We start from the raw sequence: 17007 nt of genomic DNA on the forward strand, positions 1-17007 counted from the left end.
TAGAGTAGAATTGGCGGGAATTGCCTGCAGGCTTACATGGTTTTCTTCGTTTCTTTCTCTCCCACCATGTCCCTTTTGGCCAAGCTCACGTGCTGGGTTTGAATCAGTTAAATGAGTGTCATGCTGTGGCCTCACTGCACCCAGCGTAGACCGGTGTTTGGAAGCGCGGCGTTAAAGGAGATTCTAGAAGCTGTAGCCCCAGCACAAGTTGAGCCCTTGGCCCCTGCTCAGGAGCCGGCCCCTGGATGGGATTTAGGGATGTGAGCCCCTCGTGTGAGCTGAGCTCAGGGAATGTCGGGATCAAACCTGGTGCCCTAGAAAAGTCATCTTTTATGTGCTGAGCCAGTCCCCAGGGCGTTGCCTTTACTTGTTCCATGGCCATGGAATTAAGAAAAACATGCAAAAATAATTCTTCAGTCCTTGAAGAGCATCCAGCACAGAAGGTACAAACCCTCCTTAAGGCTCCCTCCTCAAATCGGTGTGGCCATTTTGATGTGCACCCCGCCAGGCCTTTATACCCTTCAGATGCCAAATCTAAGAACCACCTCCCGGAAACCACACCCCCTGTTCCAACCCCCAGCCTGGCTTGAGCATGGGGTGTGTGGGGGAGCCCAGGTGGGCACCCCAGGGGTCTGGTGTCTTCTCCAGGCAGCTCTCAGGCTCCCTTGGTTCTCTCTGCAGTTTACATGAGCTGGTGAAACATGAAGAAAATGGCCTGGTCTTTGAGGACTCAGAGGAACTGGCAGCTCAGCTGCAGGTAGCCACATCTGCCACCACGCCACGGTGGGGAGGGTTCTGGAGACTGGCACCAAGCCACGTTCCCTGATCCCTGCTTCCCACAGCCAGGGTGGGACCATGTGGGGTCTGGCGGAAAAGCTAGGGAGGGAGCAGAGGTCACAGAGGTCTTCCCACTCTGCTGTCCCGTTTTCGGTACAGTAGGCTCGGGTAAGTTAAGACACACCCCCACCTACCCTCTGGATTTATGGAGCTGACACTCCACAAATGATGCTGGAGCTGGGTGGGCCGGGCTGCAGTTTAGGAAGTGAGCAGGATCAGGTAGGTGCGTGGGCAAAGGGAGCTTCTGGGACCAGCCTTGAAAGATGGGTGGAATTCTGCAAAGGTTACTTGTTTCTTATTGCAAAAAGTAATACATCATTCTTGCCAACAGAATGATTGGCAGGATTTTCAGTAAAGGTCCAGGTCGGAAGTCATTTAGACTGGGTCCCCCAGTCTCTGTCAGAACCGTGGTACTCTGTTGGGGTGTGAAAGCCACAGATCATCTGTAGATTAAGGGGTGTGGCTTTGTTCCAATAAAACTTTATTTACAAACACAGGCTGTGGGCTGGATTTGGCCTGCAGGCTGTAGTTTGTGATCCTTGATTCAGACAGTTTAGCAAGGCTGAAAAGAACACCGACACCCCCTTGTTACCCACAGATGGGTGGGACTGTGTTGGCCAGAGGCCGAGAGGAGGGTGCTCACAGGGGAATGTGCAGCACGTAGAGGCTGGGAGGTGCTCCAGGGCACCAAGTGTGGGAAAGTGGGACATGCGGGGAAGTTTCCAGAAAGTGTGATGTCAAGTTGGAGGCGGAGCGCTGCTGGGGTGTGAAGGGTCTCGAGTCCAAGTGAGGGAGTTAGGGACTTGGGAGGGGTTGTTGTTGGGTCGGGGACCTGGGGTCAGCCAGGTGGTGACCTGGGATGGGGTGGGGACAGGCAATGAGGTAAGCTCTGCTCTTTATTTTTTTGCAGATGCTTTTCTCAAACTTTCCTGATCCTGCGGGCAAGCTAAACCAGTTCCGGAAGAACCTGCGGGAGTCGCAGCAGCTCCGATGGGATGAGAGCTGGGTGCAGACTGTGCTCCCTTTGGTTATGGACACATAGCTCCTGGGCCAGAGGCTAAAACCCCAGGACCCCTGCTGTCCTTCCCGCAGCTTCTTCTCGGAGTCTCAGGGCAAACCCTTTCGAGCAGCACCTCCCAGTGGCCAGAAGCTGAAATGACAGCAGTGGTACCGCCTGGTAAATGAATTGGTTCTGTGACACGGGAAGCTGTGGTTGGCCTTGATTTCTTCTCTGGAGGCTCGGAAACGCTTCCTCTCTTCTTCTGTTCTTCACGCCTCATGCCCCTGCTAGCGTATTACTGTTCTGTGACTTCCGTGTGACCTCTGCAGAACTCCTCATCCTGCGTTTGGTCTCCAGGTGTCCCCTTTCTGCCGTGTTCCTAACATTTTGATTCCTGTCTTGAAAAAAGCACCTGCTGCACCGTAAGCCCAGGGATGTGGCAGCTACAGCGGGCTTGGCTTTGTGAGGAACCGAGTGTGTCCACGTTGGGGGAACATCATACTTGATACACACGTTTTTATTTGCACAAAGAAAATGCTATTTTTGGTGCCAGAATTTTCATGTCTGATTTATGGTGATTTTCTTAAGAACCAGAACTGCCGGCAGAAAGGGGGCACCCACACACTTAGATAGCCGATGTCTTATTAGAGGGCAGTTTGTGGTTCCTGATTTGGAAATTAACATTCTCCAAACATTCCAGTCCAATGAAAGTTTTATCCGCTTTCCCATATAAAAATTCTTCCCACGAGAGTGACTTGATTCTCACAATCCCGTTGGAGTCGTGTGTGAGTCCTACAGTGTGAGGTTCAGCATTGCCATCTCCAAGTGCTCTTCGTAGGGAAATAGTTTCTGGTCATGACGAGGTTCCACTTCCCATCTGATCCCGGCCCGGCCTGGAAACAGAGCACATGTGTTTGAGGATGGCGGTGTTTGGGGACAGGACATGAGCGTATTGTGTGGGGCTGCTAGGACAGGCCTGGCGGGGTGGGGGGTGTCCAAGTCAGTTTACTTGGTTCACAGGTTCCCAGGCCCACCCAGGTGCCTAGAATTGGCCTCCAGGATGGGACCGGAAATCTGCTTTTGCACAGAAATGGCTAGCGGCAGGCACCGTGCTGCTGTCCACTCTCTGCCTGTGTCCGCCCCAGCACTTGGCACAGCGGGACAGAAGCAGAGATCTGAACAGTCAACCCACTCTTCACAAAGCTTAGAAAGCGGCCGGGCACAGTGGCTCACGCCTGTAATCCCAACACTTTGGGAGGCCAAGGCGGGCGGATCACTTGAGGTCAGGAGTTCGAGACCAGCCTGGCCAACGTGGTGAAACCCCATCTCTACAAAAATACAGAAATTAGCCAGGCATGATGGCGGGTGCCTGTAATCCCAGCTACTTGGGAGGCTGAGGTGGGAGAATTGCTTGAACCCAGGAGGCGGAGGTTGCAGTGAGCTGAGATTGTGCCACTGCACTCCAGCCTGAGTGACAGTGAGACTCCGTCTCAAAAAAAAAAAAAAACCAACACCGCACACAACACACACACACACACACACAGCTTAGAAGGGGCTGCTGTTCTCATAAGCACAGATGTCTGAAGAGCCGTTAGCCAGAATGATTCTTTTTTTTTGTTTTGAGATACGATCTTGTTCTGTCACCCAGGCTGGAGTGCAGTGGCACAGTCATTGCTCACTACAGCCTCGACTCCTGGGCTCTAGCAATCCTCCCACTTCCTGAGTAGCTGGGATAACAGGTGCCTGCCACCATGCCAGTAATTTTATTTTGTAGAGATGGGGTCCTGAACGCATGGCCTCAAGTGATGCTCCTGCCTCAGCCTCTTTTTATTATTTTTTTTTAGACGAAGTTGTACTCTGTTCCCCAAGCTGGAGTGCAGTGGCGCAATCTCAGCTCACTGTAACGCCTCCCAGGTTCAAGTGATTCTCCTGCCTCAGTCTCCTGAGTAGCTTTGATTATAGGCGTGCACCACCACGCCTGGCTAATTTTTGTGTTTTTAGTAGAGATGGTGTTTCACCGTGTTGGCCAGGTTGGTCTTGAACTCGACCTCAGGTGATCTGCTCACCTCAGCCTCCCAAAGCCTCAGCCTTTTACAGTGTTGGGATTACAGGCGTGAGACACTGTGACCCGGGATGATTTTCAATCACAGTTTTTTGTTACAAGTGGAAAATGCGTATCTATAAAAATGAAGTAGTGCAGACATGAATATGTAGAAATCTCTATAATCCTGCCATCCAAGGATGGCACCTGTTAATGTGTATATCAGGGATGTCCAATCTTTTGGCCTCCCTGTGCCACACTGGAAGAAGAAGAATCGCCTTGGGCCACACATAAAATACACTAACACTAGCAATACCTGATGAGCTAAAAGAAAAAAAATCACAAAAAAACCTCATATTGTTTTAAGAAAGTTTACAGATTTGTGTTGGGCCACAGGTTGGACAAGCCTGCTATATATATTCTATTGCGTTGGGCCGCAGGTTGGACAAGCCTGCTATATGTATATTCTAGGTTTTCCCCTATAGGTATACTTATGTGAAAATGATGATTGTGATAATTTTGTTTTGAGATGAAGTCTTGCTATGTTGCTCAAGGGGGCCACAAACTCCCGGGCTTAAGCCGTCCTCCCGCGTCAGCCTCCTGAGTAGTTGGGAATATAGGTAGTCATAACCATGTGTGAGTGATTATTATTAGTTTTTAAACAAAAATGGGGCTGGGCGCAGTAGCTCACGCCCGTATTCCTAACACTTTGGGAGGCTGAGGCGGCAGATCACTTGAGGTCAGGAGTTCAAGATCAGCCTGGCCAACATGGCGAAACCTCAACTCTACAAACAATACAAAAATTAGCCAGGTGTGGTAGCACGTGCCTGTAGTCCCAGCTACTCAGGAGGCTGAGATGGGAGGATAGCTTGAACCTGGGAGGTGGGAGGTTGCAGTGGGCCGAGATGGCACCACTGCACTCCAGCCTGGGCAATACAAAGCCAGACTCTGTCTCAAAAAAAATAAATAAATAAGGTGGGTGGGGGCTTATACTATGTGTGCTGCTTGGCACTGTTTGTTTCACTTAAAAGATACTGCAGGTTTCTTTTCACGTAAGTATCTGAAGAAAGACTTCCTTTTTTTTTTTTTTTTTTTTTGCTTTTTTGCTTTTTTGAGACAGGGTCTTGCTCTGTTGCCCAGGCTGGAGTGCAGTGGTGAGATCAGGGCTCACTGCAGCCTCCACCTCCTGGGCTCAAGCCATCCTCCCACCTCAGCCTCCTGAGTAGCTGGGACTATAGGCGTGTGCAACCACATCTGGCTAGCTTCTGTATGTTTTGTGAAGATGGGGTCCCACTATGTGGCCCAGGTTGGTCTTGAACACCTGGGGTCAAGTAGTCCTCCTGCCTTAGCCTCCTAAAGTGCTGGGATGACAGGCCTGAGCCCCGCGCCCGGCCAGCCTCCTGTGCAAGGTTGTGGGGGACTCTGTCGTGGAACCCAGTACATCTTCGTATGCTGGCTTGTTTGTTGGCTCTGTAGTTAACGGGCTGCCCCACGTGGGCAGGCACTGGGTTGTCTGTGTCTCTGTGTGCAGGCAGAGGCTGCTGCGTGTGCATCTGCGCACATGGCTGCCAGGAGGGGCTGTGCTCAGGGGGAGCTGGGGCAAAGGCTGGTGGCATTGGGGGGCTTGGGTGTAGTGTGGAGGCGCGAGAGCCAGGTGGCCGGGCTGCAGTCTGCGGGAGCTCGGGGGTCTCTTGGCCTCCGTGTGTCCTAGTGTCTTTGTTGGTGAGATGGGACAATGACAGCACACCCTCACAGGTGCTGGGGGCTGACAAATGTCAGGTCTGAGGACAGTTGCTGGCCCACTATGGGGCCAGTTCCCCTTCTCTACAGTCACCCTGCTCGTCTTCCACCGACTGGGTGCTCAGGACAGTGGCGTGGTGGATCCACCTGTACAGCCTGTGCTGCAGCGTCCTGCAGGCCATAGCTGTGTCCAGCCCTGACCCCGAATGCCCCTCCTGCCACCTCCATTTTATAGATGAGGAAACCGAGGCCCAAGGGCTTAGGGAACCCTGCTCTGAAGCACATAGTAAGGCTGCTGGGCTCAGACCCTCCCTCCCTGTGCTGAGCTGCCCTCCTCCTGCCGCAAGCCCCCCATGCCCCAAGCCCACCCTGCTCACTGGCCTCTGCCCGAGTTCCCTGCATGGTTTGGGAGTGTGGGGCATCCTAGCTTTTCCCCGGCACCCAGTTCTTTCACTTCCACTGGCGTCCTGCAGGGACAGCTCGGGGACCATGGAGGCCTGGGTGGGTGTGGGGGCTCACCTAGCTCGGTGGTGAACAGCTGGCACGTCTCTGGGTTGCGGATGGTAAAGGCCACGTAGACCTCAGGAGCCCGCTGGTCCTCCCGGCAGGCAGCCAGCCTCCGCAGGACCCCGACCAGCGACACGATGGCTTCTGGGCAATACAGCACGTCTATGGTGAAAGCTTCAGGTTACTGAAAGGGATCAGTGGACAGTTCCAGGTCATGCTGACCTCAGCAGCAGGGCGAGGCCGGAGAGGCAGCAGTCATATGAGACTAGTAGATGCCATTTGACCATTTGGGCCATTAGATGGAAAGGCAATTACTTGGGTGAAAAAGGAGAACCTTTAGTAGAGAAAGCTGCAAAAGACCGAAGCAAAAGAAAAAAATCTCCAGACTCACTGGTGTTCCTTAAAAAACCAGCTCTGGTTCTCAGCCTATCTAGAGGGCTTTGAATGACACAAAGCCCGACCCTGCTGTGAACTTCATGTTTCAGGTGTCTGCCGATTGGTCTGCTGGCTTGCAGGGGTGGGCCTGTGTCCCTGGCCACCGCTGGACCTGTGGGTTTCAGGGCTGGGACCCAGGACCACAGGCAAGAGCTCTGTTCCACCAGAGAGGGGACTGAGTGTGCTGGCAGGGGTGAGGGGTTTTCGGTGGCCCAGCCAAACACCACCTTCTCTCAAGGCCCTGTCCTCGTTCCAGAAGTGGTTGTTTTCCTCCTGTGGTCTCTGAAGGACACAGGGCATGGCTCTGGGACAGAGCCATGTGGTGACGACTGGAACGGGAGTATGCCTGTCTCCAACAAGAGGGCTGTGGCTTGAAGGTCACCTTAAGAGGCACCCCTGTCCTGTGATGTCACCCTGGAGGCCCAGAGTAACTCTTCTGGAAGCCCCATCATGTCCATGCCCGACAGCGTACATTGTTCCCTTTTCCCAGAGCCAAGAGCTGGATAGAGCTGCAAGGACACCGCCTGCACAGGGTGCCCGGGGCTGGGCATTACCTGCTGCAATGACAACATCTGGCTGGCAGGCAGAGAGCTGATGGACCGTCACGACGTCCCAGTCCAGCTGGGCCACTGTCACCCTGGGGCTGTCTAAGTTGGCAGTGATGTCTGCCTCTAATGAGAGGCCATTGAGAAGGACATTCCCTCGGAGCTGCTCAAGGACCCGGCTGTGACAGTCGCTGAAGATGTATGCCCGGGGGTGGCACATCTTGCAGATGGCCAGGCCTGTGAGGCCAGCACCACTGCCAAGCTCTAGGACAGTCCTGGCGGGAGGAAAGGGGACCGTGTCTGCAACTGCACCAGGGTAAGCCTGCCTCGGTGCCCTGCCCTGCGCCCCGAGGTCACCTGTTAGTGAAGGCTGCTGGGTTCTCGATGGCCCATTCTGCAAGGTAGAGGGCGGCGTCCCATGTGACCAGGCCTGTGGTACCGTGGGAGATGATGGCTGTGCTCTCGGAGAGTGTGACCGAGCCTCCCGAGGGCTGCACCAAGAGAGAGCGAGAGAGTCAGTCCAGCGATCAGAAGGCAAGTGGCTTAGAAGACAAGTAGCCATTCACCACATGGCTGAATAAACCATGACAGGACCAATCGCCACTCAGCAATGAGAAGCAGCTAACTGTTGGCATGCCAACAGCTTTCACAGGCCTCAAAGGTGTCACGAGGCATGAAAGACACTCATCTCAGGCCACACAGGATTCCATTCATCCCACATTCCTGAGACAACGGAATTCTGGCGATGGAACACGTCAGTGGTGGCCAGGGGAGAGGTGTGGCTATGAAGGGGTGGCTGCCTTGTGATGATTCAGTATGCTGTTTTTCCTTTGTGGTTTTCTGTATCTATGTTTTATCTTATTTTTTTTTGAGCTCTGTCACCCAGGCTGGAGTCAGTGGCACGATCTTGGCTCACTGCAACCTCTGCCTCCTGGGTTCAAGCAATTCTCCTGCCTCAGCCGCCCAAGTAGCTGCGACTACAGGCGTGTGCCACCATGTCCGGCTAATTTTTGTACTTTTTTTTGAGACAGAGATTCGCTCTCGTTGCTGAGGCTGGAGTGCAATAGTGCGATCTTGGCTCACTATAACCTCCACCTCCTGGGTTCAAGAGATTCTCCTGCCTCAGCCTCCCGAGTAGCTGGGATTACAGGCACCCACTACCACACCCCGCTAATTTTTATATTTTTAGTAAAGATGGAGTTTCACCATGTTGGCCAGGCTGGTCTCAAACTCCTGACCTCAGGTGATCCCCCTGCCTCAGCCTCCCAAAGTGCTGGGATTACAGGCATGAGCCACCACGCCCGGCCTGATTTTTGTATTTTTAGTAGAGACAGGGTTTCACCATATTGGCCAGGTTGGTCTCGAACTGCTGACCTCAGATGCAACCACTTCGGCCTCCCAAAGTGCTGGGATTACAGGCGTGAGCCACCATGCCCAGCCCTATCAAGTATTCTTTGAGGACTGGGCACCAGGTCCTTGTGAAGCAGGTAGTGTGTGTCACCCATTGGACAAATGCCCAACAACTCCACGAGACATGCTGTTGTTGTTGAAGTGCCTGATTTACAGACAGGGAAACTGAGGCTAAAGAAGGTTGACGGACCTCATGTCTAAGACTGCAGAATGGGTGAGTCAGGATTTGAACCCACACCCACGTTTTCACTTTGTCTGTGCAGGAAGGGTATCTGGGCTGTGAGGGGGAGGAGGGTGCCCTTCTCATACCAGCAAATAGCTCCGGTGGCCCTGGGTGGACTCCTTGGCCATCAGGGTCTCCGCCAGCGCTTCGTACAGCTCGTCCAAAGGCTCTGTGTGGACAGCCTCGTGCTGGGGGCAGACAGAGTGAGAGCTTGTTTGCTTTCGTTCTAATCTGTAAAAATGGCCAGATGATTTTCACCAAGTTTGGAGGGGAGATTTGGGATGGAATGGTGTAATACCGGCCAGCTGCCATATAAAATATTCACTTCGTTGGGTGTGGTGGTGTGTGCCGAATAGTCCCAGCTACTCTAGAGGCTGACATGGGAGGACCGCTTGAGTCCAGGAGTTCGAGGACAGCCTGGGCAACAGAGACCTTGTCTCTAAAAAAAAAAAATTCACTTGGTAGGGAAACCTGGATGGGAGGGCCTTGAACCAGAGGTGTTGAGAGGGTAGGGTTAGGTGTAGTCTAGGGCAGGAGACAAGGATTCCGTGAGAGCTGCCACGTGACCATGACAGAGAGCTCTGTGTTTGGATCAAACACAGAGAGGAGGAAAACAAAAGGTGCTTTTAAGTGAGCCCAGGCAGAAGTGTAAGGGCGGCCCATGCTGCAGGCTGTGGCTGTCAGCAGGCCACTTCTCCACAGCTGGCCCTGTCCTACGATTCACAGGGCAGCAGCAGGGTACACTGGGTGACTGCTGCCCTCTCCTGGTGGCACAGGGCAGACCTGCTGGTGACCACAGATGCACGCTTTTGGGGAGGACTAGGGAGAAAGCAGGTATTGGAGAAGCAGGGGATTGTTTATTTGCTAAAAGTGTGGCCCTTTCACTCAGCAGGTCTGCTACTGCCTACTGAGGAACGGCCTCTCGACATTCTCATGTCAAACCCTGCATGTTCGGGCCCATCTTTAAAATCCATCCTAGGCCACGTGCGGTGGCTCATGCCTGTAATCCCAGCACTTTGGGAGGCCGAGGCAGGCGGATCACCTGAGGTCAGGAGTTCGAGACCAGCCTGGCCACCATGGTGAAACTCTATTAAAAATACAAAAATTAGCCAGGCATGGTGGCGTATGCCTGTAGTCCCAGCTTCTTAGGAGGCTGGCATGACAGTTGCTTGAACCCAGGAGGCAGAGGTTTCAGGGAGCTGAGATTGTGCCACGGTAATCCAGCCTGGGCAACACAGTGAGACTCTGTCTCAAAAAAATAAATAAATAAGTAAAAAATAAAATCCATCTTGTATCAGTCAGGGAAGAGCTCATTCCAGCAGGATCAATGCAGAGAATTCACCAGAGGAACTAGTTCCGAAGGTATGGCAAGAGCTAAACTTCCAACAGGGGCCAGTGGAGCAACCCAGAGATGGACAAGAGCAGGAAACTCCAAACCCTTCGGCGGGCAGGACAGAGGGTGCGGGTGAGGGTTCCAGTGCTGTGGGCTGGGCCAGCCTGGTAGGAATGAGAATCCACATGCTAGGAGCTGGGGCCCCAGAGAAGCAGCTGCTGTGGAAACCCCAGGAGGCAGAGTGAGGGAGAGACACTGGCCTCCCCTTCTTCCCGCCCTGCACTGTCTCCCATGGGTCACACGTGGCTGCAGCCAGTTGCCTGGGGAGGCCCCTGCCATGCTGGGGTTTGGAAAGCAGGCCCAGGGCCTGGGAAGGACGGGGGCTGCAGCACGCAGGTTGCTATGCTGTCTGGCTACCAGGCGGACACTGCCCATAACTGACCTTTTTGATGAGTTCTGAGAGAAAGCACCGGGCATATTTGATGGACGGCGGGTGCTTCACACACACAGGATGCTTCACAGTCTACGGCAAAGGACATAACGTTGGTTGCTCGAGAGCCCGTCTTAAGTCTCCTATGAGCTTCAAGCCAACACAGCAGAGGGCAAACTCCAGGCTACCCGATCCCTCAGCAAAGATGTAGATGGACAGAGCATTCTGGCCCCACACATCTGAAGTTTGTCTTAAGATATAAGCTGTTTCCTAAAAATGCTTCCACTGCAGTGGCACAGGCTATGGCAGCATTTCTAACGCCCATTCTGAGCAGGAACACAGGGCATGTGGGCCCAAACCACCTCCCTCCCAGGGGAGCCAGTGTAAACCAGGGTTTGCAGTAAATACAGTTGCCAACGGTCTGGCTCTATGGAAGAGGCGGGAAGGCCCACTCGGCAACTGCTTTCTTGGAGCGTGTGTCCCTGGGGACAGGATGGAGGGGAGGGGACGCTCAGGGTGACACTCCAGCTAAAGCCCAAAGAAGCCAAATGCAGGACAAGCAAGTTCTAGGCAGTGGGAACAGCTGGTGCAAGCTCTGAGGTGGCCACAGCCCGGCACTTGGAAAGGAGGGCAGAGGGACTGGTGCAGCAGGAGTGGGGATGGTGGGAAAACAGGAGCCTGGAGGGAGAGGGAGGAGACGGTCCACAGCGCCTGCTGGCTGGGAGGGATGCAGATTCTGCCCAAGGGCAGCAAAGTACCCCACGCAATACACAGGCTCTTCAGGCTGGTGCTGGTTTTTCATTTATTGTGACACAGAGTCTTGCTCTGTTGCCCAGGCTGGAGTGCAGTGGCCCGATCTTGGCTCACTGCAGCCTCTGCCTCCTGGGTTCAAGCGATTCTCCTGCCTCAGCCTCCTGAGTAGCTGGGACTATAGGTGTGCACCACCACGCCCAGCTAATTTTTGTATTTTTAGTAGAGATGGGTTTTTGCCATGTTGGCTAGGCTGGTCTTGAACTCCTGACCTTAGGTGATCCATCCACCTCAGCCTCCCAAAGTCCTGGGATTACAGGTGTGAGCCAGTGCACCCAGCCTTGTGCTGGGTTTTAAAGCAGCTCTCCCTACATTTCATGCTTCACCACCTACGAGAGTGAGGCTCGGGCTGAAACTCAGAGCAGGGTGCGAGATAACTTCAGGTATCTCCATGCTCGAAGCCCTGACCTGTATTGCCCCAAAAGTCTTCCCTGCTGTGGCTGCATCTTTTCCACGTGGATAATCTTGGTTCACCTCTAGCACAGGAATTCTTCACTGGGGCTCCTAGGATTGGCTGGGTGGGTGGGGGTGGAGGATGTCTGCCTCCCGAGTTTGTATGGAAAATGTATTCTTCTGGTGCACTTCTTTCTGGGAGGGAGTCTATTGCTTTGTCTTTTCAGAAGGGCTCATGGCCCTTCGAAGGTGAAGACCCAGGATGCAGGGTGATCTGCACTTGGCCCTCAAGGCCAAGGTCAGGCTGTGGCTGGGCCGGGTGGTGATCCTGCCTCTCACCTGCATGCAGATGCATTTGAGTCCAAACCCCACCCTGGGCAAAGCAAGGGCCCATTTAGGTCTAGAAGAGACAGGAGTGGGCAGGACAGGCCTCATGAATGCAAAAAAGAAAGTCTCTGAGCATCAACCAAATGCTAGAAGCTGTTTTGCATCTTCATCTCTGTTTTTGCTGTGGATGGTTTAAAAAACATTCCCTAGATTCCCCCCTCTCATGCAGATTTTTGTATATTCTGAAGTCTTTGTCTAAGTCTTAAATAGAAAACGAAAGCGCTGGAGCTGTCGGAGGTGCCGACATCCACCTGCAGTGCTGACTCAATGGTTTTGTTCTTTGAACAGGGGTGTTTTTAAAGGGTACAAGCACACCTGTGCTTCTTCTCTCAGGTCTTATGGAGAGATTCAGGAGGCAGGGTCATGAGTCCCAGGGACTCTGGGATTCTTACCTTCTGCAAAATATCCCGCAGCAGCTCAGAATCTGATGAGTCTCTTAACTTTGCTTCTAAGCTCTGTGTGGAGGGGAGAGAGAGAAATCTCAAGGGCGCATTCACAGGAACATTAAAACACGCAATAGAATGTGTTGGCAAAGTGCTGTGTGATCCCTCCCTGGGGACGTGGAGCCAGTTCAAAGTGGAAGCCACAGCGGCTGAAAGCCTGACCTTCAGATGTCACAGGGTGCACCTGGATGAGTCACAGGAAGAAGGCTGAATCTTGGCCGCATTAGTCCTGGCTACTTAGCGGTCACCGGGGTCATGGGCCAGCTCCCTGGTTGCACTGGTCAGCCAGGAATTACCAGGGCAGCCATGGCACCAAGGTTTGATGGGCTTGCCATCTGAGTTTAAGTGGAAATGCAGAGTGTGCCCATACCAGCCTGAGTTACATTGTCCTCTTACAGGGGCCTCAAGCCCAGCAGTGAGCTTTGGCTCCCGAGTTAGGCAGACTTTCTCGGCTGGTATGTGACACAGGGCAAGGCACTTCATTGCTTCAGAGCTCCCTCCATGCCATAAAAGGCCCTTCAAGACCTGGTCCTAATCCCTCTCTCTGGCCTGTTCTCCCTCACCCCTGGCCCACCCTGCTCACTCCACTCCAGCCACACTGGCTGCCTTGCTGTTGTTCCTCAACCACAGCTGGCTTGTTTCCACCACAGGGCCTTTGCATATCCTGTTCCCCAAGCCCTTCCCATGGCTGGCTGCTTCACCATTCAGGCCCCAGTTCAAATGCCACCTCTTTGGGGAAGGCTTCCCTGATTCCCTGACTTTGGTGACTCTTCTCCCCAGTTGCTCCATTCACCATTTCCCTGTTTTATTGGCTTTAAAGCCACTGTCATCTGGTCTTTTCTTGTTTATTTATTTTCTGGCTCTCCCATGCAAGCAGAGCCTCATCTGTCATGGGTACTGCTGATCCATGGTGTCTGGCTCACGGAAGGCATTTATTAAACATTTTGAGACTGAATAAAAACACTAGCTAACACCGACATGTGTTTACCATGAGCCAGGCACTGATCCACAGGCTTTTGTACTCAACCCTGACAACAACCCTAAGAGGTAGGTATCATTATGTCCCCCATTTTATTAATAAGAAAACAACAGCACAGAGAGATGCAGTCACTTGCCCTAGGTCACACAGGGCCAGGGGTTGGACCAGGATTGGAAGCAGGCAGGCTGTCTCCTGGGTCTGAACTCTCAACCACTGCACCCTAATCAAACAATCCCTCTGGTCAAATGTGAGTGATAATAATAGTACCCACCTCGTGGGTGTTGAGGGTGGGCCCGACTTAGCATTCAGCGTGGGCATGTGAACAATTATAGTCAATACTGAATGGAGACCTGTGATGCTTTTATGAAGGTTTCTATTTTGGGTTAAAAATGCACAAATTTCTCCTGACCAGAAATGATCTCTGAGTGCAAATATTTTATGTCAATGGAAGAACGCAAATGATTAAGCAACACCCCATAAAATGGGGCAGACCCAGGGAGGAATATCTATCCAAACTCACTCATCCCAGTGAGCTCACCGCACATGAATTACAAATGGGGAGGGGTGCATTAAGCCCCTCTGCAGGCAGAAGGGAGGCTGCTGCCTGTCATGCGCCTGTGCTGAGAATGGCAGGTCCCCAGGGCGAGGAGAGGCCACCCCCTTCTCTGTCTCTTCCATCACAGGCGTGACAGCCTCAGAGCATGAGCCGATTCTGTGCAGTTCTCGACATACAGATGAGAATACTGAGGCACGAGGGACAGCCTGTGACCTGGTCACCGCGCTCAGGAGGACGTGGTTACCTGCGGTCCTGAGGGCGCTGACTTTTTAGAATGGGCGAGGGCAGCTGTGTCCCAATGACCAGAACGATTACTGCCTTTAAAAAGTCGTGAAAATGATCGTGAACTGTACCCTACACCGAGCACGCGTCTACCCCCCAAGGCTGTGGAGACGCCCCCAGCTTCCCCCGCCAGCTCGAGGGGCAGGAGGGGTGCGAGCGACTCTGGCCAGGCCCCAGGGACGGGGACCGGGTCGCGCGGCCCTGACCTGCGGGAGCCCAGGAACTCATGTGGCGGGAGCGCCGGAGGCTTAGCACGGAGACCCGTCCCGTCTGCCCCTGGACTCCCGCGAGCCCCGCGGGCCTCTCCGCTCGCCCCGCCGCCCACCTGCCAGGGGAAGGAGCGCAGTGTGCGCGCCGCCAGGAAGCGGCGCTCGAAACTCTGCAGCAAGAGTTCGGTCCCCGCGTTCTCCTCGGGCGCCATGACGTGGGCGGGGCCGCAGTGTTGCCGGGAGACCGGGCGGAAGCCGGGCCTGGACTGAAGAGGGGGCGGGCCCAGGGTAGTGCGCGGGGGCACAGAGGGGGCGAGGCCCGGGGGTAGGGTCAGGAAGAGCGTGTGGGGGCGGATTCTAGGGCGGGGCCAGGATGAGCGTTATGAGGGCGGGGCCTGGGGTGGGCCCAGGATTAGCGTCATGAGGACGAGGCCTGGGGTAAGGCCAGGATAAGCGTCCTCGGGGCGGGTCCTCGGGAGAGTCCAGGTTGGCGGATCCTGGGGCGGGGCCAGAATAGGGCGATCCTGGAAGCTGGGCTTCGGAAGCGTCCAGGTTGGTGGCGTCCTGGAGGCGGGGCTTTGCGTGGGGGCAGGATAAAAGTCCTGGAGGCGGGCATTAGGGCGTGGATAAACGGCATTGGTTTCAGGAGGCCGGACTCGGAGCAGAGCCCAGGAGACAGGTCTTAGGGCGGCGCTAAGGCCAGACCCAGAGAAGAGCTCAGGAGGCGGGGCCGGGGCGGGGCGTTGACTATGTCGTAGCACATGGCCAGGCGCTGCTCGGACTCTGGGAGGCGGAGCTTAGGACGGGCCGACGTGGGGAGGGGCCCAGGGTCCGGGAGGCGGGGCCGAGTCTGGGCTGCGGGCTGCGCTCAGGAGGCGGGCCCTGGGAGGCGGAGCTTAGGGAGGGGACCGGTGTCGGGAGGGACCCAGGGACTGGGAGGCCGGTTGGGGCTGGGCTCATGGCCCGAGACCTAGCTGGGCTTGAGGCGGGGCCGAGACTGAGGGAGGGGTCCAGAGTGTGGGAAACGGAGAGGGGTTTGAGGAGGGGATCGGAATGTGGCTCAAGTTCGGGAGGCGTTACCTGCGGAGGGTTTGAGGCAGGCCCAGGAGCGAGGCCACGGTCTGCCCACGCGGGGGCAGGGGTGGGCCCCAGGATCCGGAGCTTCGGGCGGGGCCAAGTCCGGGTTTGGGGACCGGGAGGCGGGTCCGGTTAGGGCAAGGGTCCCCGGGATCGTCGGGTCAGGCCTTGGGCCAACGTAGGCACTCTCGCAGTTCCTCCGCCTTCAGGAAAGTCTTTTTGGCAGGGGCCTTACGGGTGCGCGTTTCCGTCCTGGAGGCGTTATCCTAGCCTCCTCTCCATCGGCACCACCCGTCTGGGGCCCGATAGGAGGGAGCTTTCCTTCTGTCCCCCAGCCTTTGGACTGTCACCAAACAAGCCATTCGTTCACCAAATACTGATTAAGCACCTACCATGTGCCTGACAAGGGAGATGTAACGGTGAGAAAAACTAGGTGTGGTCCAGGCCCTCCAGGGGCTCAGGGGCTCGTGGAAGAAGTGGACATTGAAGTATTTATCACACAAATGAGTATAAAAGTACAATAGCGATATCTGCCACGAAGGTGAGCAGGCAGAGCTAGCAGGGCTTGCAGGAGTTTTGATCTTGCAAGAATAGGAAGGAGGAGTTAGCTCCTGCGGGGTGGGATTGGGGGTGGTGGTGATATAGACGTGGGGACAGAGTGGAAAACAACAAAAATATAATTAATTTAGTTCAAAGTTATCGTGTCTTGAGTTGAAAGGCAGGGCAGTTAGCAACACAGTTCAGATTTCAGTACTGCCCCTGAAATCTGAACTGTGTTCAAAGTCTAAAATGTTTACCTTAGCAAATGCCTCATAAAACTCCATTTGGAAGAGTCCCGAGAGCTAATTTGTTAAGCATACTTGTAGAAGGTAGATGAGACAGATTAAATCTTATTACCTCTTTCAGATGAGAGGCACTTGAGCCCTGCTCAGCTATGAGAATAAGAGAGGGGAATTAATTCTAATTGAATACACTTGTTCTCTCATAGCTGTTGTTCCCCACCAGAACCAAATGAGCGCAAGATCTGACAAAGAAAAAAAAAAAGGTTCATCTTTTATTCCCCCAAACACTTTTATTTAAATCAAGAGGGTGGGATGAGGTTATAGCTGTGTTTTTAGACAGAATCAACAGTTTCTGGGTCTGAGATGTTGCATACACCCTCTCAGTCCCTGTATCCTGAGATGGAGTCACCTGAGAATCCACAGCAAGTCCTAACCAGGGATGGGACTGGGTGATAAGGAAGGTTGGCTTCAGAACTGGGCCAGGGGCACTGCTTTGCTTTTGCTGTTTTGATCAGCTCTCTGCCTGCAGGAGACAAGGAAAACCAATGAGAACAGGTTAGTTATACTCATAAATCCTGGGCTTATTTT

The 17007-nt window shown here is 54.0% G+C and overlaps 2 protein-coding genes across 8 annotated transcripts in view; one reads left to right on the forward strand and one right to left on the reverse strand.

Moving 5' to 3' along the window:
* Positions 1 to 2605, forward strand: part of ALG1 (ALG1 chitobiosyldiphosphodolichol beta-mannosyltransferase) — a 50741-nt gene extending 48136 nt beyond the window's left edge. For 2 of the 3 annotated variants that reach the window (XM_063699979.1, XM_055365249.2), the window contains exons 11-12: positions 682 to 757; positions 1748 to 2392. In XM_063699979.1, coding sequence (XP_063556049.1) covers positions 682 to 757; positions 1748 to 1879 — 208 coding nt within the window. In that variant the 3' untranslated portion in view covers positions 1880 to 2392. Of the gene's footprint in view, positions 1 to 681; positions 758 to 1747 lie in introns of all 3 variants that reach the window. The other variant, XM_031002581.3, reaches the window with a different exon arrangement.
* Positions 1298 to 15814, reverse strand: EEF2KMT (eukaryotic elongation factor 2 lysine methyltransferase). Of its 5 annotated transcripts, none has more exons than XM_063699980.1 (9): positions 15641 to 15687; positions 14314 to 15162; positions 12484 to 12546; positions 10514 to 10594; positions 8825 to 8926; positions 7463 to 7596; positions 7115 to 7380; positions 6138 to 6287; positions 2339 to 2730 (listed from the first exon to the last, which is right to left on the reverse strand). In XM_063699980.1, exons 2-9 carry the CDS (start codon positions 14770 to 14772, stop codon positions 2630 to 2632), a joined length of 1356 nt encoding a protein of 451 aa, XP_063556050.1. In that variant the 5' UTR covers positions 14773 to 15162; positions 15641 to 15687; the 3' UTR covers positions 2339 to 2629. The 5 variants fall into 5 exon arrangements, with proteins under 5 accessions (XP_063556052.1, XP_063556053.1, XP_063556050.1 ...); XM_031002584.3 differs by having other exon boundaries at positions 14677 to 15162; positions 15641 to 15676; XM_063699982.1 differs by lacking the exon at positions 8825 to 8926 and having other exon boundaries at positions 1298 to 2730; positions 14677 to 15162; positions 15641 to 15676.
* Between the last annotated feature and the right edge of the window lie 1193 nt (positions 15815 to 17007).

This window comes from Gorilla gorilla, chromosome 18 (assembly GCF_029281585.2).
Source record: "Gorilla gorilla gorilla isolate KB3781 chromosome 18, NHGRI_mGorGor1-v2.1_pri, whole genome shotgun sequence".
Classification (NCBI taxonomy): domain Eukaryota; kingdom Metazoa; phylum Chordata; class Mammalia; order Primates; family Hominidae; genus Gorilla; species Gorilla gorilla.

Coding starts and splice junctions, on each gene's coding strand:
- EEF2KMT (XM_063699980.1), bottom strand. CDS start 14,772: ATGGCGCCCGAGGAGAACGCGGGGACCGAACTCTTGCTGCAGAGTTTC. Junction 10,595..12,483: donor TGCGGGATATTTTGCAGAAG/GTAAGAATCCCA, acceptor CCTTTGCCGTAG/ACTGTGAAGCATCCTGTGTG. Junction 2,731..6,137: donor GCTGTTCACCACCGAGCTAG/GTGAGCCCCCAC, acceptor CTCTGTTTCCAG/GCCGGGCCGGGATCAGATGG.